This window comes from Acanthisitta chloris, unplaced genomic scaffold (assembly GCF_000695815.1).
Source record: "Acanthisitta chloris isolate BGI_N310 unplaced genomic scaffold, ASM69581v1 scaffold24033, whole genome shotgun sequence".
In the NCBI taxonomy this organism is placed as follows: Eukaryota; Metazoa; Chordata; class Aves; order Passeriformes; family Acanthisittidae; genus Acanthisitta; species Acanthisitta chloris.
Genome location: NW_008663601.1, coordinates 10,125 through 32,100, shown reverse-complemented (window position 1 = coordinate 32,100; position 21,976 = coordinate 10,125). Strand labels below are relative to the sequence as shown.

General features: G+C 40.6%; 1 protein-coding gene across 1 annotated transcript in view; it reads left to right on the top strand.

Annotated features, from left to right (window-relative positions):
• The first annotated feature begins 9,300 nt into the window (after positions 1 to 9,300).
• The window catches only part of IPO7 (importin 7), a 19,881-nt gene continuing 7,205 nt past the window's right edge, over positions 9,301 to 21,976 (top strand). Inside the window, 18 exon segments of the mRNA XM_009071061.1 lie at positions 9,301 to 9,366; positions 9,726 to 9,884; positions 11,745 to 11,901; positions 12,526 to 12,615; positions 13,047 to 13,141; positions 13,241 to 13,322; positions 14,098 to 14,232; positions 14,813 to 14,912; positions 15,392 to 15,468; positions 15,809 to 15,925; positions 16,693 to 16,782; positions 17,276 to 17,441; positions 18,083 to 18,243; positions 19,138 to 19,266; positions 20,056 to 20,122; positions 20,201 to 20,272; positions 20,275 to 20,307; positions 20,605 to 20,702. Of these exon segments, the coding sequence (XP_009069309.1) occupies positions 11,785 to 11,901; positions 12,526 to 12,615; positions 13,047 to 13,141; positions 13,241 to 13,322; positions 14,098 to 14,232; positions 14,813 to 14,912; positions 15,392 to 15,468; positions 15,809 to 15,925; positions 16,693 to 16,782; positions 17,276 to 17,441; positions 18,083 to 18,243; positions 19,138 to 19,266; positions 20,056 to 20,122; positions 20,201 to 20,272; positions 20,275 to 20,307; positions 20,605 to 20,702 (1,629 nt within the window). The 5' untranslated portion in view covers positions 9,301 to 9,366; positions 9,726 to 9,884; positions 11,745 to 11,784.

Here is a 21,976-nt window from a genome sequence, read left to right as displayed (position 1 = left end):
CCTCCCCGCTGAGGCGCCGGGAGAGGGAAGGTGTTGCGGTGTTGGAGTCGGGGCTGAGGGGGTGGCGCGGTGGGTAACGGTCGTGGCCTTTAGTTGGCCTCTAACACAGGCGTGTTCGTCTTAACGAGACTCGGAGCCTGATGGTGCTCGTGTAACGAGAGGGATGTTCGGCAGAGTTTAATAAAGGTGGGCCGAATGTTGTGCTGGGAGCGGAGAAACTTTGATAAACTGAAGGTATAGCTTCTCGGTTTAGAAACAAGGGTAATGAAGCTGAATTGCTGCGTGCCAGTGAATGGCAAATAAATGCCAGGTATGTTTGAAATAGATAGCTGTAAACCTTCTTAGTGATGAATTGAGCTTTTTATAAAGCAGTTACCTGTCTTTTGCATGTATTCTGTTAGAAAGTATATTAGTCTTTGTTATTTGAACAAAAATGAGAACGATGTAATGGCCTACAGAGACAATAATATTGTGAAATCTTAAGCTGACCCCAAAATGCTTTTTTTCTCTGTTCAATGCATGTCAATATCTATATATAGTAATGTGCTTACAATTATTTTAGTTATGTTCTGCAGATACTGAGTCGCTGAAGGTGCAGGAAATTGCGTTCGCTGCCGGTCGGGGTCTGCAGCTAATGGCTAACTCTTGCATGAAGGATCCTGCTCACTGCAACTGGCTTTTGTTCACACTTTTGAATCCAAATTCCATGGTCTGTCCTGTACTATGCGAGTACTAAACTGTTCTAAACCCCCAAGTATCTGTGCCCCTTGAAATGCAGCAGATACGATTGAATCAGGTTGTAAGAGTTCGCTCTTGTTGGACATGCAGCATCACTAATCTTTCACAGATATTTTGTGATAAAAATACTTGCTAAAGCCTAGATCTGCAAGCACTTGTACATACATACAGTTTCAGTCACATGCATGGTCTTGGTTTTGCTTAGGTTTACTGAAGTCATATTGTTGCAGGATAGTGGTCTAAATGTGTTGAATGTTAGGGCAATTCTGTTAGCAGTTTATATTTTACTACATATATGGTGGTCTCTGTAAAGATGAGATCATGACAGCAGTGATCACTGTTCTTGCAGATGGCCAGGCTACACAACTGTTTTTATAGTTTAATAGTTGTCCTTGAATGACCTTTTAGTTTACTTTTAATTGGTCTGAAGTCCCTCTGTTGAGCTGGTGAGACTGGTTTTCAGCAGAATGGTCATTTTACCTTACCAGAAGAAGGACGTGCTTCAGTCAGTAATTGATATTCCTGATTAGTGGAAGAGTTAAGTATCTAGATCTGTCTTCATCATACCCTATCAATCAACAGAGTTTCCACTGACTGGAGAAGGGAACCAGGGTATATGATTCTTAATTTGTCCAGGCTTTGTTATTTTTCCTTTGGGCTAAGTCACGAATTGTTCTATGCTTTATTTCTTCTTTCACTGAGTTTAATCAGGTTATATTGCCTGCCTATAAAATGCTGTGAGAACTTTCAGAGTTGAGCTAATGCTAAAAAGTAGGTATGTCAGTCCTTTTGGCTTTACTTTTCTCAGTGTCAAAAGAAGTTAAGGGAATGAGACCCCTGGCTCTTAGGTCTGATAGCTTCTCCTGTAATTTTCAGCTGAGGAGGTGCCCTGAGGTGTTCACCCATCTCTGTCCCTCCCTGCCTTACGGTGCAGAGCTGTGTTTTTCCAGGTCTTAGAACCAGACACTTCAAGTAAGCTACTGGAAAGCACCAAGAAGACGCTGCTGCCTTTTGAAATGGTCTTTGTACTGAGTGTATAAAGTGTTTCTCAGAAATGGTGGTGAAAATAGGTATTTTTTGACTATGCAACTATGGATTTACGCTCTGAAAGTAATACACAGTGTTGTTTCATCTTTTAATATCCACACATTTATTAAAGTGCAGTTACTAGACAATACTTTCCTTGCAGGTTTCCTATTTGTAACTCTAGAGAACTGACACTTAACTATGATGTATGTCTTGTAAGTTTCCAGGATTACCCTCGGTGTGTGAATTATTAAGACATCTTTCTAGACTAGCAACCCAAATTTTGTGTCTGAGAATGCTTAGGGGAAAAAAAGAGTAATCCCCTACAGCTCATAATTTTTTGTAAGCCAGAGCTTACAGAATTTGTTTAGGAAAACTTTATCCTGATGCTCTGCTGCAAAGAAGTTACATTTAAGTTGTTTCATGTTCTAATATGAGTGACAGGGAAGGGAAGAAAAGGAAACCATGCTGACTGGTGACCATAGCACACAGTCAGTTTAACAGAATGCAGTGGGGCCTAGTTCAGTGCCTTTCATTGCCTACTTAATAGATGCTAATGTCAGAACTATGGAATGATTAAATTAAATAGTTGGACTCTTAACTGCTGAGAGTTTTGGAGCGAAAGGTTGTTGAGGGGGAAAGTCAAGCTGCTTCTTACACGGTGCCTTTCAGTCAGGAATTTCCAAATGCTGTTGATGCTTTGGGCTGGGTACTTATAGTGTTACCCTCATCTTTCTTTTTAATTTTAACCTTTTCTAACATAGTCTTCATGTGTAACACCTATGGCTCTACACTGTAGTGTAAGAACAGGAACAGAGCACGAGTTTCCTGGCATTGATTATCAGATCATGTGTTCTCTTCTGAAGTTTATTATGACATTTTCCCCAAAGTGCTCCATTATTTTCACTTCCCTTATCTTCCATCTCTATATTTTGGTGTGTGCTAGATGAGAGATACTTTGGGAAAGGGTGGTTTTAAACTGCATATGTCAAGGCTGGACACCAGCAATCCCCTTGGGGGCAGCAAGGAACCAAGGGAGCCTTATCTTCACTGGGAAGACGTTAGGTTCTCGATGCAAGTTCCCCAGGACAGGGTAAAACCCGAGCAGACAGGGCGACATGCCACTTTCTCATGACTTGGCAAATAGTTACTGTGTGTGCTTAGCTGGACTCTGCTAGGAGCCCATTTTTCCTCAGTGAGCAGGAGAGCATAGAGTCTTCAGAACTTGCAGACTTGTGAAATGAGCGTCAAGGAAGTTTGCGAGATCTGATAAAGTTATGTGTGTATCTTTTGATGACATTAAACTGGGTTTGCATGTACATTGTAGCTGCATAAGAGGTGGCAGAACTGGCTTGCAAAAACCTGAGGTCAGAACGACTTCCACACCTGCCGAGTTCCTAAAAAAGAATTGAGAGTGCTACAGGGCAGTTTGCTGATTCAGCGTGGCCTCACAGTTCCTGACCTTACCTTTCTTTAAAAAACAGCAGTTTAATCTCAGTGTAATAGTTAGGTTCACCCAGCCCTGCTACAGCTAAGATCAAAAATTGTGCGTAGATTTCTTTTTCAGAATGGGAGTGGGGGAGATGCATTGAACTTGGGGGTTTGCCTATTCTAAAAATAAATTTTAGCCTTTATACAAAGGCATGCTACTTTGAATACCTATGGAAATAACCTAGGGTTCTAGTTCAGCAGCATGTAATGAGTATTGCCCTGCTGTTTGCTTTTTTAGCAACAGTAAAGGTGGTGCCTGTCATACCTATGTCAAATTCCTGATGTCCAAGACAAACTCATGGAAGTCTTTTTACCTGTTTATCATTTAGCAGCATGCAGGCTTTCCGTGAGATAGGAATAATTTTAGTATTAAAAGTGAATTCATCTTACTTCAGTGTGAGTGTCATCACTGGAGGAAAAGTGCTTTTCCATATTAACTGTTGGCAGTGCATGTGCCATGAACTGGTCTCTTTAATGCTAACTCAGACTTTGTTTCTATTTTAGGCTGTGTAGCTGGTATGACACTTGTCTCAAAAGTCTGTTTAAGCACATGGCTAGCAAACCAACTCTGCTAGGAAAAACTGCAATCAGCTATGCAAAAAGATTGTGTGTGCTGGAACAGTGATTGATAGTAACAGACAGTGGCGCAAGGTTTGTGGTCTGGTGGAATACATTCCTCAGCTAGCCAGGCTGCATAGCAAAGATTGCTTTTGGGAAAAGTCCCTGAATTCTTTGGCTCTTAGACAACAAAGTCATACCAGTGACATGGCATGTTGGATGATTTGTAAGGAGGAAAGACTGGAGATGAGTTTTTTGGTTTTGTTTGTCCTTAAATATTGAGTTACATGTTGGAAAACTGACTGTGACAGAACTATCGTAGTTCTCTTAAATTTGATACTTATTTTTTAGAGGATACTTGTAAACAAGGAGCAAGAGAATAAAAGACCAAGTGAGAACTTTAAAGTCATAGGAATAGTTTGTGCTCTCTGTGCAGCTCAGAGCCCGTGACCGCAGCCATTGTGAAATCCTGGTTTGTGTGTCTGCACGCTGGAGCTGTGGGACTCCTGCGGAGGACCACACTACTTGGCAGTGGCTTTCACTGAAGTGGCATCAGTGCATCTGATTCTTCTGAAGCCTGAGGTGCACATGGGCCAGCAGAATCCTCTGCGTTCAGATAATTCCCTGGGAGACCTTTAATGTGTCTTTGCGTTTGCAGCTCACCTTGCGTATAGTGACCTATTCTGGTTAGTCGCATACACTACAACCGAAAGCTAGTGTTTGTATAGAATCTGTACCTAAAAGAGGTGTGTTTTTTGGTATGGTTGTGAGGAACATGCTGTCCTGAGAGGCATCCGTCTTTGGGGGGGTAAAATTATAAAAGATTGCAATAGCAGAAATGGACGTGGGTTCAGCATTTTTCAGTGCTGCAGGTACAAAAAGGCACCATGTGGTGTCTTATTTTCAGTTGTTTCTTTCCAGGTGCTAGTAAAACTTTGGATGTTCTTTTTAATAGTACAGCAGAACAAGGGAGCATGTGGCAGGTTATTGTGGCACCTGGAGTTTTACTTGACCAGTCAGTACACACTTGTCCTTATAGAACTATCCTTACTCCTTCATACATTTCAGTTTCTCTGGAATCACCTTTCTCTCCGTGGCTTGGGAAGGTCATTGTAAAGAGTTTGGAAGTCCTTTATATTCCATGCAGAATGCCTGGAAGTGTTAATGCAGCTCTTTGTGAATGTAGGTATTAACTGAGTGGATTCAGAGGAGGCTTTGACAAGTACAAGGTATTTTTCTTGTGCTACATTGTGTTAAAAACATTCTAGTCTGAATATGCTTTGAACCAGTAAAGGTGATACAGTAGCTTATCCTCATGGTTGGTTGGTGTCTGGTGCTTCAGGTATTGATAAGGATGATACTTGTAAGATTTTGTGAAAAAACATGGTTTTGGTGTAGATGTTTTAGTCCTGTCCTTTAAAACTTGTTATAGTTCAAAGAATCCAATGAAAATACATTAATCTCACAAACTAGTTAGGGAGCTTCTGTAGCTTGCTAGAGACACAGATTCAGTCCTGTCTTCTTAAATGAAGAAAACATTATTCTTTGATATTTTATGAAATGTAAGTATGTGACAGTTTTAGACAATGCTGTCTATTTTTTGTTGCTTTTAAGACACAAGATGTTATTCAGTTTCTTTTGTTTTTCCCATTAGATTCTTGATGGTTCTTAAGCCATTTCTGTATTTGTTATTGAAATCAGTAGTTTTTAATTAAAAGCATAGTGGTCATTTATCATGAAAAACAGAAAGAAATCATTAATTTAAAAAATTATAGAAGTAAATACTCTTGACTTGGCAAACATGAAATATATAGCAAGATTTCCCTGTAGAAGAGGCAGCTGTTAAGTTTATAGTCCATGTGGAGAAACATCAGCTTGCACTTTTAAGTCCATTTCATGAAGACCAATATGGTCTTATTTGTAGGTGAGTTAAAGGTTACTGAAACTGAAAGCTGTGTGCAGTTCCCAAGACGCTAAGCACAAGAGCCACTTCCGCTGGCATTCAGTTCAGCATATGAGTGAGCACAGTGCTCAACTGGGCTCTGATGTCATCCCTGTGTGCTGCAGGACTCCCTTCATGTTACTCAGGAAAGAAGGAGCTTAACAGACCTGGAGCTGTAATAGAAATTAAAACCAACCAATAAATTTTATCTTAAATGTATTTATTCAGCCATTACTTGACAGTTGAAAACAAATGTTGGGGTTTTTTTTCACTACAAAGTGTATTTGCTTCTTCAGGAGTCTGGGGATATTGGCAGGACGTGGGTCAGAGAGACGTGCTCATATTGCAGTGTCAGTTACTCCCAGTTCATCAAATCACACTCTGTAAATAAACATTTCAGCTGGACTAGTTGCTTCTGAGTAGTCTGGAGCCTGTAGATTTCTAGTGCCCAGGGTGAATGTGTACAACAATGTTTTAACATTTTGGGGAGATTAAGTTCATTCTTGAATTAAAATCTGTCGTAACTAACAGGAGATAGAAGACAAGCTACACTAACCAAGTCTGAGCACAAATGTCATGTCCCAGGCTGTCCCTTTTACACTTGTTTTTACTGGAATGTATAGGAGGTATTTGCTAGGGAATGCTAAAGTTGGAGAGAAGATTCTGGTCCTGTAGGAGGGAGCTGAGCAGTGTTACACACTTAGGAGGAATGTTAACATCATTTCATGCTGCCAAAAGAGGGTTTGGTCCTGCTAAAAGGATAGAAAGACAATTCCTGGTTGTCTTTATGATATTGATTTGCTTCTGTATCTGAGCCATTTGGTTTTGATAAATAGTGTAATTTTGATGGTTTTCTAAGCATTAATTTATTTGCTTTATGTAGAGAGTAATAAGCTGAGTAACAAGCAGGTAAGAGGTGTTTTCCTGAGAGTTTAACAGGATAAGCTCTGAGGGTCGATGCAGTTGTCTTTGATGAAGGAGCTGCAAAGAACATAGGCAACAATATTGATATGTAAGTGAAGATAAAGCAGAAATATGAGAGGTGATTCTCCCCCTCTACTCTGCTCTGGTGAGACCCACCTGGTCAGTTTCTTCATATTGAAAATACAATATGGTATTTAATGTACCAGTGACATTTCTCATTATCGTAAGAAAAAAGCCTCCTTTTCTTTGTGACTGAACTCTTGCAAATCCTTGGGAAGTTGGTACTCTGTAGGTGTCTCCATTTGGGTCTTGCTGTTGGTTGGTTGTGTGGTTCTGTGACAGTCGCTGGTGTTTCAGAAAGATGATGAGTTGGTTTGCTTAAAGCTGGACTTAGTTTTAAAACAGTTACCATCTCTTTCTTAGCTTACTAGGTAGTGAATCCATACCTTGTTAAACGTCACGGTAAGCTTTCTGCACTTGGGTTTTTCTGGCTATTTAGGTCCTCTTCTTTCAGGTAGGTATTTGTTCTGAATGAGGACCATGTTTGATGACTGTAAAAGGCTGATTCCTGTTTAATGGATTCTTCAACTCTTACCTTAGACAGTAGGGTTTCCCCTCCCCCAGGCTGTCTTCAAAATACAGTGAGCGTGAAACTTTGGAATGCTCTGGCTGATTAGCTGACTCCTGTGAAACTCTGAATTGCTGCTTTCTACTGATTGCATTACATCATTATAAAGATATTGCAAAACCTAATGGGAGTATTCTAAAACTTAACAAACTATACCTAAATAATGCTCTCTTTTCTCTCTCTACAGGCTCATAAGTCAGTGAACTTTGTTTCAACTCTGCTTCAGATCACTATGTCTGAGCAGCTGGATTTACCAGTGAGACAGGCAGGCAAGTTCTCAAGTATTTTTTCATTGTATCTACCTTACTGGTGCATACACTCAGGTACACATGCAGATGTTTATAAAGAGTTCTAGTTAGTAGGTTTAATCTCAAATCTTCAAAAGCTGAGGGGTGCTTGAACTACAGTCACCACAAACTGTTATCTGGCATCAACACTGAACAGGGAAGACAGAAAGGAAAGGTGTCTGACTCTCGAGTGGTTGTTCCCCTTTGTCTCCAGTGAACAGTGGTTTTGAGGGGAACAGAGTGGTTTATGATGCTGGTACACTTGGTCTAAGGAGGTAATTTAACCTTGCACTGATAGCACTAAGATGTCTAAACATACTAAGTTGAAGAAAACAAATTATATCTTTTGGAACCCTCCTTATGTGCCATTAGTGAAACTGAATGTTGAATATTGACAATCCCAAGCATCACCTTAAAGCTGCTATAATTACTTGATAGAGGTTTTTAATATGATACTATAGTGGTTTTTCAGATGGGTCAGGAAGTGTGATCTTGCTTGCTCGTTTGGAACTTCTGTGTAGTAGACTACTCTTACGTCGTAGCATAACTTAACTTGTGGTTTTTTATCATAGTGCTTAATGGGATGTTGTACCATTCAGATGATGCTCAGAAAAGTTACTGCTTAACATGCATTAAAAAGGGCAGGTTTGCAAACAGCTTTTGAAATTTCCCCCTCCTCCATGTCAGCCAATTAAAATCCAGACCACTCTGTGGAGAGTGAGGATGTACAACACGCAGCTCACGAACAGTGTGTTTGCAAAGCAGTTAAAGGCATGATAAGTCCCACTGAGGGCAGGTTGAAGTCTGCATCACTTTAGTCTTGTAGTAGCACATATATGCTGAGTGATTCTTAACCTCTGCAGACACTCTCAGAAAACCTTTGGTCTCTGAATCTTCAGAAGGTGCATATGAAATTTAGGAAGAGAAGTTGCTTTCTGGATTTTTGTGTAGAATCAGATTAATAGTAACTCTGTTCTTAGTTTGCCGTTTTGAGATTTCCTGTTGCGTTCCGTCAGTACTTTTCTAGGTGCTGTAATTTATATTCTGCCACATAAACAGTTTGGGTTTGGTTGTCCAGTGGTACATGCAGACATTTGTGCCAGCAGCCTGGTTGCTGTAATTTGCTGTGGCCCATAGCCTTGGTATAAAGGAGCTCTGTTGTCCTTTAGCATTCACTCCTGTATCACAAACTTTATTAGATTTCTTTTGCTTACAAGGGTTGTTTTAGGTAGTCGCTAGTATTGATTAGCTTTGTTTTAATGAAAATACTGAGAAAATGATTACGAAGTATTTTTCAGAAGTATGTTGCTAAAATATTCCACAACTATTTATCTGTATCACAGATAAAAGCAATACATTTAGCATTTTTATAGGAAAACACATTCTTTACAGAACTAAAAATACAGACATCACAATAAGTGGGTAAAAAAACTATCAGCCTCGTAAATTATTAGGTTCATAATTTGAATGGTTTATGTATTTTGATTCTCCTACTCAGAAATAGCCAATGATTTAGTAATTTCCCTCAGTTCTGCTCTAGAAAAGATTTGTTTGCAAGATGTGTGTTTGTTTTGTACTTTGAATGGCTCTCAGCTGATTTGCCACTTGTGTCTCACAGGGGTTATCTACTTGAAAAATATGATAACCCAGTACTGGCCGGACCGTGAAACCGCTCCAGGAGAGATTCCACCTTACTCCATCCCAGAAGAAGACAGACACTGTATCCGTGAGAATATTGTAGAAGCCATTATTCACTCTCCTGAGCTGATCAGGTGAGCAGTTTTAGCCTCTTTATTAATGGCCTGTGGTTTCTGACTGTTTCTTGCTTTTTCTTTCTTGTTTGTTTATTTTTCCACAACTAAGATCACCCACTTGCTAAGCATCATTGTCACACACTGTATCCTAAGCATAGAATTAATGTAGGTGGAAAAACAGTTTTCAGCTTGCATAGCATGTAGAAATTTAGGGTTCCTCAAATGGAGAGTATTAAGCAGAAAGTACAGAACCTAAACCTTCTAAACAAAACTTGAAGTAAGTCTACGCATGGGCAATATTTGCTGTTTCACCACTCCAGGAATACGATTAAAATAACAGTAGTAACTTATTGAATCATTGTGCCTTTGGTTTCTAGAGTACAGCTTACTACTTGCATTCACCACATCATCAAGCATGACTATCCTAGTCGCTGGACTGCAGTTGTGGAGAAGATTGGTTTCTACCTCCAGTCTGACAACAGTGCTTGTTGGCTTGGAATTCTTCTTTGTCTTTATCAGCTTGTGAAAAACTATGAGTAAGTTCCTTCTGCCATATAAGGCAGCAGAATTAATATACTGGTGTGTATTTTCTGTGTCCTCCGAGTATATTGTAAATATACACGTGTGTACTGTGAAATGTCTGTGGGACTGCACAAAGGTGATTGTAAGTTTAGAAAATACTCCTGTGTACTTGCTGTGCAGATGTTGCCTCATGGATCTTTTCCACTGAAAATTAGAGAACAACTGCCTTCGTTAAAGGTTTGACATCTGAACAAAACCCCACCTTAATCAGTTGGTTTTTATGGGCTGATAGCAGTGAGAAAGCACTCAGAATCATTACTTTTGCCAAAAATGTTTATTTAAACCAGGTTTAAACTCTTACACAGGTTTTACTCTGGTACTCGGTGACAGTAAACATAAAGGTTTCAAGGCATGAAATCCTGAATGTTAGGAAGCTCAGAATTAGTTGAGTGACTTTGGTATGATCATTTTGATAGCCTCATCTAACCCATCAGAAAATCTTTACCAAAGCCCACTGTTCTCTGTAGGCAGGGCATCGGGCTGGAACACCGGTCAGTGTTCTTTGCTCTGGATCTGATGTTCTGCTCAGAGCTGTAAAGTTGAGGTTGCAATTTGAAAAGCTGTGTGGAGCTTGGCTGCAGCTGCTGACAGGTAGGAAGCTCATTTGAGCTGCATCAGAGAAAAATACAGTCCTGGAGTCAGGGAATTGTAATGGGGCTGATGGAATGTACAACGTGTAGTGTATCAAATCTCTGGCATGCATAACGTTTCTCTTTCAGGGACTTGATTTAAAGTGTTGCATTGAATAAATTTCCTGTCCAATTCTGCTAATTTTACATAGGTTAGTGTGAAACAGGTGATTGTTAGTTCCTCAAAAATACTTATTTACAAGAATGCTATAAAGACCTTTGTAATCCTATGTGGGAGTTTCTTGGTGCTGAAAATTGAAAGTCCTGCTAGGAAAGGAAAACAAACTAATTTCTCATTTGATATTCAGTTTAAACATCTAACCAAATGTGCTCCAGAGATCCGTGAGGTACAAAGCATGAAGTGTCCACTGGCAGTGTATTACAGGGGTAGCAATCTCTGTTCAGGGAGGAGTTCTGCTCTGAGCACAGTCATTGTGTGATTGACCAAAGTAACTGGTGTGTCTGTAGCACTGGCTGATGGAACACTTGGGCTGAGGGCAGGAGCTGCTGCTCCTGCTTAGCTTTCTGGTGAACTCAGCACGGGTCAGTCTCACAGACCGTAGGGGTGCAGGCAGGTCTCTGCAAAGTGTGCTGAATTGCTTCTGTTGGTTTGGGGAGGTTTGAGTCGGTGTGATGTTAAGACTTCGAGTTTTACTGCTTGGGTTGTAGGAATATTTAGCTATTGAGTATTGTTGTTCTTAATGTGGAATGTATCTTGGGGCTTTTTACCTTTTTTTCCTTCTACCAGCAAGACCAAATGGCTTCTCTTTGCATAGTCATTTTTCTGCTCTTCTGTGGAAATTAGAAACTTGAGTTTTTCTGAGCAACATTGAATCTTTGTATTCAGTTTTCTATTTCAGAATATGTGTGGAAACTGTATTATTGGACAGGATTTTGGGGCTCAGTATCAGTGAAGCAATCTAGCCTTCTGCAAGCGATTTGATAAATTGTGAACTCTGATAAATGTTTCTCACATTTTACTGAGCAGCAGCTGTAGGACTCTGGCTATAGCTTATTTCATGTTCTGCAACAAGGAATGGCTAGGGTTTGTTTTGTTTTAAATCCTATGTTGTTCATTCAGAACAAACCAAATAACCTACTTGTGTCTACACTGGGCAAAAGTGGAGTCTTGAAATGTAAAAACTGTCTGAAAGATCTCCAAAACAACTTTGTTCTTATCCTCAGATACAAGAAACCAGAGGAGCGAAGTCCTTTGATAGCTGCAATGCAACATTTTCTGCCAGTTCTGAAGGATAGATTCATTCAGCTCTTGAATGATCCATCAGATCAGTCTGTACTCATCCAGAAACAGATCTTCAAAATATTTTATGCACTTGTCCAGGTAACAAATACACTTTGTATATGCTTGATCGGTGATTTAATTTAAACCATTATGCTTTCCTTAAAATAGTAAATGACAGAAATACTAACAGTATTAGATTGCATCTGAATCATTTTCCCCGCTACTCAGCTCAGTGAATCACAAATTTTCTGTAGCCTCTGTTCTCTTGTACTTTTACTTTTGTACAGTGCTATTCCTGGTTGGCATTTGATAGAACTGGCACGTGCCATGCTCTGAGGTGGTGTTTGCTGGAAAACCAGTCAGAAAATCAGTTTTCTAAGGACAGATTGTGGAGGGCAGCCCACATGGAATTACCACTTTGGAATGGAGCTGTTTAACGTGTTGTTCAGTGCTTCAGAAGTTAGTGTCACATCCATTTCAGCATCGGGTTAGCATTACATGAGCAGAAGAAATTGCAGGGAAGACCTCTTGCACCTCTCTGGGTTTTTAGGATATAGACTAGGTTGTGTTAGGTTCCTCAGCCTGGTTTTCCAGGAATTTGCTGGTCTTTCATGGTAGCTAGGTATAGGCCAAGGTTTGAAAGCTGAAATTCGAACTGTGAAAGTAACATAAATCTACTATAAAGCAACTTGAACATAATTTTCCCTTTTTATTTTTATTAAGTACACATTACCTTTGGAGTTGATAAATCAGCAAAACCTGACTGAGTGGATAGAAATCCTGAAGACTGTTGTCGATAGGGATGTACCAGCTGTAAGTGGCTTTTGGCTATTTGTCTTTCAGCTTAAATATTTTTCACTTGCTAGAATGTTAAAAAGTTTAGCTTTTTATTTCTGCATGCTTTTTTCTCTACTGATGCCAAGAGAATAAATGAGAAAAAGTTAATCTAAATGGGATGTTTTAAACAGACCAAATAAACTGTGAAAATATGTAGCCTGTATGGGAGTTCTGTTTTCACATTATAGCACAGCTTAACTCTGGCTTGTTTTGAAAGTGTGTTGACCGTTTATGCAGCTTATATCATGGGATTTGCTCCTAGATATGCTGTACTTTATACTTCTCTGTTAAGCTAGAAGTGCAAATGGCAGGTTAAAAGCAAACTATAATTACATAGTTGTTCTAATTAGATATAATTTGAACTCCTTGTGAAGAGTTGGTAAATAAATTTTATTTTTTTTGTAAAGGAAACCCTTCAGGTTGATGAAGATGATAGACCTGAGTTGCCTTGGTGGAAATGCAAGAAGTGGGCTTTGCATATCTTAGCTAGGCTTTTTGAGAGGTATTGTCTCTTCCATTATTCTTTAAAAAAAAAAGCCCAAACAAGTATTCAAGTCAGGAATATTGCTGCACCCTTGAGTTTACATACTTCTAATTCTAGGTATGGAAGCCCTGGGAACGTTTCCAAGGAGTACAACGAGTTTGCTGAAGTGTTCCTGAAGGCCTTCGCTGTTGGTGTTCCGGTAAGAAACACTGAATGTGAGGGTCTTACGATAAGTCTAGAATCAGCAGGGATTTCTGATTTCATGATTTTCTGAAAAGGCTTCTTGTTCTTGGTGTGGAAAGCTCTGATGTCTGTGGGTTAAAAGAAGAGGATGATTAAAGATAGTACCAATTTGCCACATAGGACAGTCTGCTCTCCACTAACAAGCCCTCAGATGAGCTTCAGATAAATGTGACCAATTTTTTCCTTTCTGAAAGAGAAGGGTATATTATTTATGTGGTAGGGCCAGGAGTTGGACTAGATGATCCTCAAGGGTCCCTTCCAACTCTGACTATTCTGTGAGCTCAGGAGAGGAAAGCCAAGTGGAGAGGTGATTGATCATTCTTCACAGTGTCCTTGCTGGGAAGTTACACCTAGGCAAGAATCAGTAGAGCACATGAGTCTAGAGTATTTTAGCAATCCAGTGTCTGGGTGTGAATTTCTGCCCCCAGAGAGTGACAGGATGAAATAATAACCCTCAGAGGGAAAGGCCCCCTGGAGTATGTTGACGATGAATTTGTGTGTGTGGTTTATCTTATTAAAGGATTGTGATTTTAAAAGAGTTGCAGCACCTGATGTGAGCTGCAAATTGCCTTATAAAAGTAAGAATGAACATTTGGTGGAAGGATTAGTCAGTACCCATTTTAGTCTAATGAATAAACGGGGTGGGGGGTTCTTATGTAGGCTTGTGAGGGAAGGTAGAGTTCTGGTTAAAATGGTCTGTTCTGCGCAGTGATGACAGCTGATTTTTCTAGGTGTTGCTGAAGGTGCTGTATCAATACAAGGAGAAGCAGTACATGGCTCCGAGAGTTCTGCAGCAGACACTGAATTACATCAATCAAGGAGTGTCACATGCAGTCACCTGGAAGAATCTGAAACCTCATATTCAAGTAAACCATTTTGGGGGTTTAATACTCAGATGACTCAGTAGTACAGTGGTCAGTCCTTTGTACAGCGTTTCTAGCCTCGCCAGAGTTCACATTGTGGGGATTTCTGTACAGTGCTGGTGGAAAGAGTTTAAGCCTGTTTGGTAACGGTTTCCTTGATAAAATGAGCAGAGCCAGCTCGTTGGGGGTTTTTTGCTGTGCATCCTTAGTGCTTTGGTATATTAAGGATTGCAGTGTAACACACAGCAACACATCGAACGGGGAGATGGTGTTAGCTACTGAACTTAGGGCATTGAGTCATCTCCACATTCCATTATCCAAGGCAGTCTGATGTTCTGTGCTGTACTGTAGCTCTGCCTAAAGATGAGAGATCTGCATGTCTGTAAGGCACCACATGAAATCCACTATGTCCAAATAGTTTTAGAATGTTACCATTTATGTGAGGAAGTGACTGGAAGGACAAGATCTGTGAAATACAGGACAGTATTCAGTACATTAGGATCACGAACTGCAGTAAAGACCAACATTTGTAACAGGCTGAGTTAGTAGTGCTAACCTGTTCTCAATCTCTGTTTTGTTTCAGGGAATTATCCAGGATGTTATTTTTCCATTGATGTGCTATACAGATGCTGATGAAGAACTTTGGCAAGAAGATCCTTATGAATATATTCGCATGAAATTTGGTGAGAATTTGAAATCTACTTATGTTAAAACATGACTTCACACAAAGATGAGAGTTTGATAGGGGTTTTTTATGCAAACGGTAATCTTTAAAAGAAGTGTTAAAAAGACAAAAGCAGTGTATTAACCCAGTAATAGAGCTTCGTATAGTTCACGTGGATCTGTATTGCTGGAAATGAGAAGTAGGATGTGACAGTCAGTGATGACACAGAAGTTTCTGTACTTGTAATAGTACTTAATGTTTGCAGAGTTTTTGTTACAAGTCAAACAATAGCTACGTGAGTTTAATGTTACTAACAGGTTATGCTTTACAACAGCTAATATTTCAGGCCCTGGATTTCTTGTGGAGTTTCACACAGGCAGGAGGGCACAGTCAGCCACCTGAAAGAAAAATGAATGCTTTTGTTTCATACTCAGTACATTAGGATCACGAACTGCAGTAAAGACCAACATTTATAACTGTTGCATGTTTACTTAATAGATGTATTTGAAGACTTCATTTCTCCAACAACTGCTGCTCAGACATTGTTGTTTACCTCGTGTAGTAAAAGGAAAGAGGTAAGCTGTTCCAGCATTGAACTGCAATGCAGCCCTACCTAGGTTAGTTTACCTGCTGAAAGAGCTGTTAATAAAAGTTTTACTTTTCTGCTCTCATGTCACAGAGCACTGAAATTTAAAATTTTGAATTTATTTTGCACTTGTCTATTTGTGATTTTTGCATTTGCCAATTCCCCTGGGACCTATCTGTCAGGAACATTGTCTGTTTATAGCAAAGGCTATAAACATTGCCCAAATTCCAGACTTGGAGCAGATTAGTTAGTTAGCCGTTCCAGAGCACCGAGAATGGTGCCTGGGACGATTGGCTGGAGCACTTTGACTAACCTTACATGTAATGCAGGTGTTGCAGAAGACAATGGGCTTTTGTTATCAAATCCTTACGGAGCCCAACGCTGACCCGCGTAAGAAAGATGGTGCTTTACACATGATTGGTTCCTTGGCTGAGATTCTCCTAAAAGTAAGCAAAACAAGTCTGGTGGTTCTCATAGTGCTTTTTTTTTTTCCCCCTCCTGTCCTTTCTTTCACATTCAGTGTCTTAGGAGAAATGCAAATAGCTCTTTGAGTTCACAGGTTTCTGAATTGTTGCCAGGTTTGTTTTAGGATGTTGTGTTTAATTGTTTTGGGTCTGTTTTCAGCATAATTACTCGAATTTTATAGGTCATGTTCAAGTTCCTTTAAGTTCTGTACTTCTATTAAGGATTGCTAAACCATGTTTTGCCCTACCCTTAACTACATTCCCGTGTTTCGTGGAAGGAGGGAAAAAATGCATCCAGTGAAAGGCTTTTGATTTAATGAACTCTCTTCTGTGTACATAAAGGAGGAAATAAAGTGAAATTAGCAACCTTGTTCAGTTAGAATGGTAACAGAAAAGATGCAGGGCATGGGCTTGTATTTGGTCCACAGCTCAAAGAAGTTTCCCCAACCACTTTTGGTTTTGATGCCAGAGTCATGTGCTGCCAATTAAAAGGTGTCTCTAGGGGTCAAAAAATGGCAGAGGAAAATAGTGTCACTATTTTGACTGGAAATTGTAAAAATCTGTGTAGGATCCAAGTTTAGTTACTAATACAGGATTTCATTGTTGCATGACTGACTTTACTAAAGGGATAAGTCTGAGGGGCTTGTTACACTGTTCACACCTTATCATACCTGACTTCTTTTTCTACTGGGTCAGAAATAATTTTATATAAGTTTTAAACTGATGTGCTCCTATTCCTATTTTGACAGAAAAAAATCTATAAAGATCAGATGGAATATATGTTGCAGAATCACGTGTTCCCTCTCTTCAGCAGTGAGCTGGGTTACATGAGAGCACGGGTAAGGAAGGGTAACAGGTACTGTTAAGATACATTGTCTGTTCAAACTGAGGAATTCAGGAATCTAACTTTTCCTCTCCTTCCTGCATGTTGTCTGTAAAAATTGTCCACTTATTAAAAGATGAGCGTCAGTCTTTGTGTGACTACAGATAGCGACTGTGTGTTGTCAAATGGCTGCAGCACTGTGTGCACAGCTGCCCATCTGTGTCTGGTGGTGTGGTCTGCTTGTGTTCTGCATGTGGACCACACTGCTCACGCAAAACCTGTGGCCAAAGAGCAACCGGAGATCATAGTACTGGTCCAGTGACGTCTGAAGGACGAGCCTCCCACTGACCAGCCTCCACACTCTCAAACATCTCCAGCCCTGGAAACCTTCATTCAGCAGTACCTGTTCTTCAGATCCAGTGATTTCTATAGGTTATGGACATAGAAGTGGTTGATAATCTTGTTTGTAGGTTTTGCAGCTCTGAACTTGTTCAATGTCTTTTTTTCAGGCTTGTTGGGTTCTTCATTATTTTTGTGAAGTCAAATTCAAGAGTGACCAGAACCTCCAGACAGCCTTAGAACTCACAAGACGGTGTCTGATAGATGATAGGGAAATGCCTGTGAAAGTGGAAGCTGCAATAGCTCTTCAAGTTCTGATCAGTAATCAAGAGAAAGGTATCCGGCCCTCTTCCTCACAGCTGTGCAGGCTCTAGTGGGATGGGTGTGAACATTGCCATGTTCAGGCAGACTTGCTCTCTTCTTTCCTGCTGTTAATTTACTGCTTGTAATTGTAATTTGTAATCGCTTAAAGTATAAAATCAGAAATTACACTCTAAGACATGAAAATCATGGTAACGTTGTAGACATTGCTGGTGCAGTAAATGCAGTTGAGCAGCCCCAGCGAGCGGGTCGGAAAGCTGTGGCAGTGTCAGCACGCCTGTCTCCTTGGGAAATGAGCTGTCTTCATGCTGGCACCTGAGCTGGCTCAGCACTGCTGCAGCTGCACCAGGGCCACACAGCACACAGGGCCTGTGCGAGCACCTCAGGTCGTTGGACGACTGTGGGGATGGACCCACTGCTGCTCACTGCAAGGACTGCAGCTCTCTAGTTTTGTACTCCAGTTTTGATCCTCTTGGTATGCTTTTTTCATTGAAAATTGTTCTGAGTGGTGGTATTGCTGCAGTGATTGATACTGCCCATGGGTTTGGCATATTAATGCTGAAGCACTGAATACTAATAAGGTGCATATTGAATTTCTTGCACTGATCTGTGGTTCTCTAAGAATGTTAATTCAAACATTTCCACTTGTTTTACAGCCAAGGAATACATTACTCCGTTCATTAGACCTGTCATGCAAGCTCTGCTGCATATCATAAGAGAGACTGAAAATGACGATCTTACTAATGTGATTCAGAAGATGATCTGTGAATACAGCGAAGAAGTTACCCCGATTGCAGTAGAAATGACACAGCATTTGGTGAGACTTTCTGGTGACTTGGGAAGATGCTTAATATGTGAAAGATTGGGACTTAAAATTCATAGCTGACCCTCAGTGAATAGCTGCTGTTACCCCAGTCTGCTTAAGTGCACTGATGCAAGTCATTTTCTTTAACATTTAGACAGTTTTTCCTCAAAAGTGGCTTCATAACTTAAACCAAATGGAAATTTCTAAGAAAGATACTAGAAATGTTTGAGAAATCTTTGTACATGTTTTTTCCTCACAGTGTTAAATACTGAAATTGGGAGTACATTTTAGGTAGTCTCCAAAATGTAATTAGGTTTTCTGCTTTAAAATAAGAAATCAAAGGGCAGAGTTTGAATGAAAAATTTGTGGTGAAAATAATGTGATGTGATGTCTGTAATGTGAAAGTAAAATCAAATCTGTAGGAGAAATTCAGAGCTTGAATGGCTTGAATAGCAAGTGGCAGGAGTGGTTCCAAGAGCAGAGGTCAAAGCCCTTTGCCTCGGAGTTGAAATGGAGTTGTTCGCATGTCCTCTCTGGCAATGCCAGACCAAGAAGGGCAAAGGTGGAGACTGGGAGGATGAAACTCCTAAACCCACTGTAGGAGAGGGTCAGGTTTGAGACCATCTCAGGAACTTGAATGTCCAAAAGTCCATGAGTCCTGATGGGATCCATCCTTGGGTCCTGAGGGCACTGGCAGTTGTGTAGTTTTGTTGATGAATGGTTAAAGGATGAGAGCTCCAGTGGCTTAACGTTCCAGTTTCATCAGTCTTGAATAGAAACTCTGGAATGGAGTGGTCACCTGCTAATACTCATACATGTTTTCATAGCAGAAGTCCTCAAATTGTGCAGAACGCAGATTTCACCTTCTGGTGACACACTCACGTGTTGTTCTGCCGTTACCTGCAGGCCATGACGTTTAACCAGGTGATCCAGACGGGCCCTGACGAAGAGGGCAGTGATGACAAGGCAGTGACAGCAATGGGAATCTTGAATACTATCGATACACTTCTCAGTGTAGTTGAAGATCACAAGGAAGTAAGTAAAAATTACTTCAAAGCTGATGTATGTTGTCTGAGACACTGAGTCTTTCATAGCTCCAGTGTTCCTGGCAGTTTTCTGAAAAACTGTCCTTTGAGTCAAAAAGATCTTGAGACAGAAAGTAGTGAGGTACTGAATATGCAAGAGAGTTGTAACAGACTGGGTCATATTTCTTCTAATGCAATGCATGCAGTAATACATTGTGGGATTTTAGTGACAAGACTTCAGCAATAAACTTCTCTCAGGGCTCTGAAGAGTTTCCTAAGAAAGCAGCATAATACGAGTTCCCGAGGACAGAATCCAGTGCTGCCATACAGTAAGCCAAGCACCAGTTCAGCTCACTGACTTGCTCGTAAGGCTGCTCAGGTTTTCATGTGCCTGATTCGTCACAAAGCCTTGCCATCGAAATGAGAAGTTTGTGTAGCAGTATGCTGGTCCTGAGGAAGGCAGTGTTAAGATGTTGATCAGTAAACATTTATATTTAGAGACATCTCACACAGGATGAGCAGTGTTCCAAGGGATAAGGTATTTAGCAGGTTAGTTTCAAATCCTGTTCTGCATAGCTAAGACCAGAAACTCAACCCTTATTTGTCACTGTGCAAGGTAAGTGCCCTCAACTGGTTAATGACCCTTTTGTTGGCTGTTCCATAGACTAGCAAATACTGACTGGGAAGGGTGTTTGAATCTAGGACCAGCATCAGACTGATCCCACACCATGTGAACATCCCAAGTTAGGTTTGGGATTTGGTTCTGGTTTTTTGTAAGTCTCCTTTTATTTTTTTTCAGATTACCCAGCAGCTGGAAGGGATCTGTTTGCAAGTGATTGGAACAGTTTTGCAGCAGCATGTATTAGGTATCTGTACTTCCGTTGGCTTGTTTTTGGAAGTGTATGGGATTGGCATTATATTTACCTGTATTCTGTTTGGTTTAGAGTTCTACGAGGAGATCTTTTCCTTGGCTCACAGTCTGACCTGCCAACAGGTTTCTGCACAAATGTGGCAGCTTCTTTTTTTCAGGATGGTTTTGATTATTTTACTGGTAAGTAATACAGATAAATCAGGAAGCCAAATGGTTTCATAGATGTGATTTCAGTCACACAAGGAATTGCATTCTGACTGGAATGTCAGGAGAACACTGAAGTGAGGTTACACTTGAAGTATTTTATTCTGCTGTTGCTGTAACCAGGCTTGTTTTGTTAGGGCATCTGACTAGATGTGACTCACCTTGACAAACACTAAGCAAGAAGTGCAATTAAATTATGAATAGATAGATTTCAACCTGATTTTAACAGAATGCAAGCAATGTCTAACTGTGATCATTCTTCTCTTAATACAGACATGATGCCTCTCTTGCATAATTATGTAACTGTTGATACAGATACACTTCTGTCAGACACAAAATATCTTGAAATGATCTACAGCATGTGCAAGAAGGTGAGTAGATTCCTTTGTGGTAACACAGCCTGGGACCTCTGAAGTAATACAGTGTTAAACTGGGAGCTCCTTGCCACAACAGCAGACTGTGAAGGATTTTGACATCTGCTCTAAAAGCATTTTGCTGTCTAGCATCCTCTGTGATTTCACAAATTACTAAGTTATTGCAGTGAAATCTAAAGAGGTTGCATTAAAATTTCAGGTATAAGCCTTTACTAAAAGGGATAAATCATACACAGCAAAGGCAGGTTAAGCAAACCAGGTTTTTGTGCACGGGTGTTTTTTGTGCGGTACAGTGTGCATACAGGCATGCACCACGTATTGCAGAAGGCACTAAACAAGGTTTCTTTGGTCTGGGATTTGTGGCATCACTGTGGCTAGGGTACCACATGCAGTGCAGATGCTGAGGGTCTGAAATCCATTAGCTAAACACGTGGAGTTGGGATCCAACGGACGAAAAGTAAAGGGGTAGGAATAGGAAGTTATTTGCCCAAGTGCGTGCCAAGTGAATGAAAGCTGGGGGCAGAATGTGCTAGCTGGGACTCAGTCCAGGCACTTTTGGGCAGTGTTTGTGTATTTGACTTCACCTCAGCCCCTGCACGTTACAGGTAGCTGGCAGCTGGGCTGTCTTTGTCCAGTCAACATGTAGACCACATCCTTCCAGAGTCACAGAATGTTAGGGGTTGGAATGGAGCTTAGAGATGATCCAGCCCCAAGCCCTGCCCTGGGCAGGGACACCTCCCACCAGAGCAGGTTGCTCAAGGCTCATCCAACCTGGCTGTGAACACTGCCAGGGTTGGGGCAGTCACAGCCTCCCTGGGCAACCTGGGACAGGGTCTCACCACCCTCACTGGGAAATGCTTTTTTTCTGATATCTAACCTAAACTTCCCTTTAGTTTGAACCCGGTACCCCTTGTCCTGTCACTGCAATTCCCAATACAGAGTCCCTCTCTAGCTCTTTCTGGGCCCTTCAGATACTGAAAAGTTGCTCTGAGGTCTAGTTATTAGAATTCAGAACTATCAGTGTTAGCCTTATGTGAGTAAATAAATACTTTGTTAGAATTTTTTCTGATATCTAACCTAAACTTCCCTTTAGTTTGAACCCGGTACCCCTTGTCCTGTCACTGCAATTCCCAATACAGAGTCCCTCTCTAGCTCTTTCTGGGCCCTTCAGATACTGAAAAGTTGCTCTGAGGTCTAGTTATTAGAATTCAGAACTATCAGTGTTAGCCTTATGTGAGTAAATAAATACTTTGTTAGAAGATTAACATTTT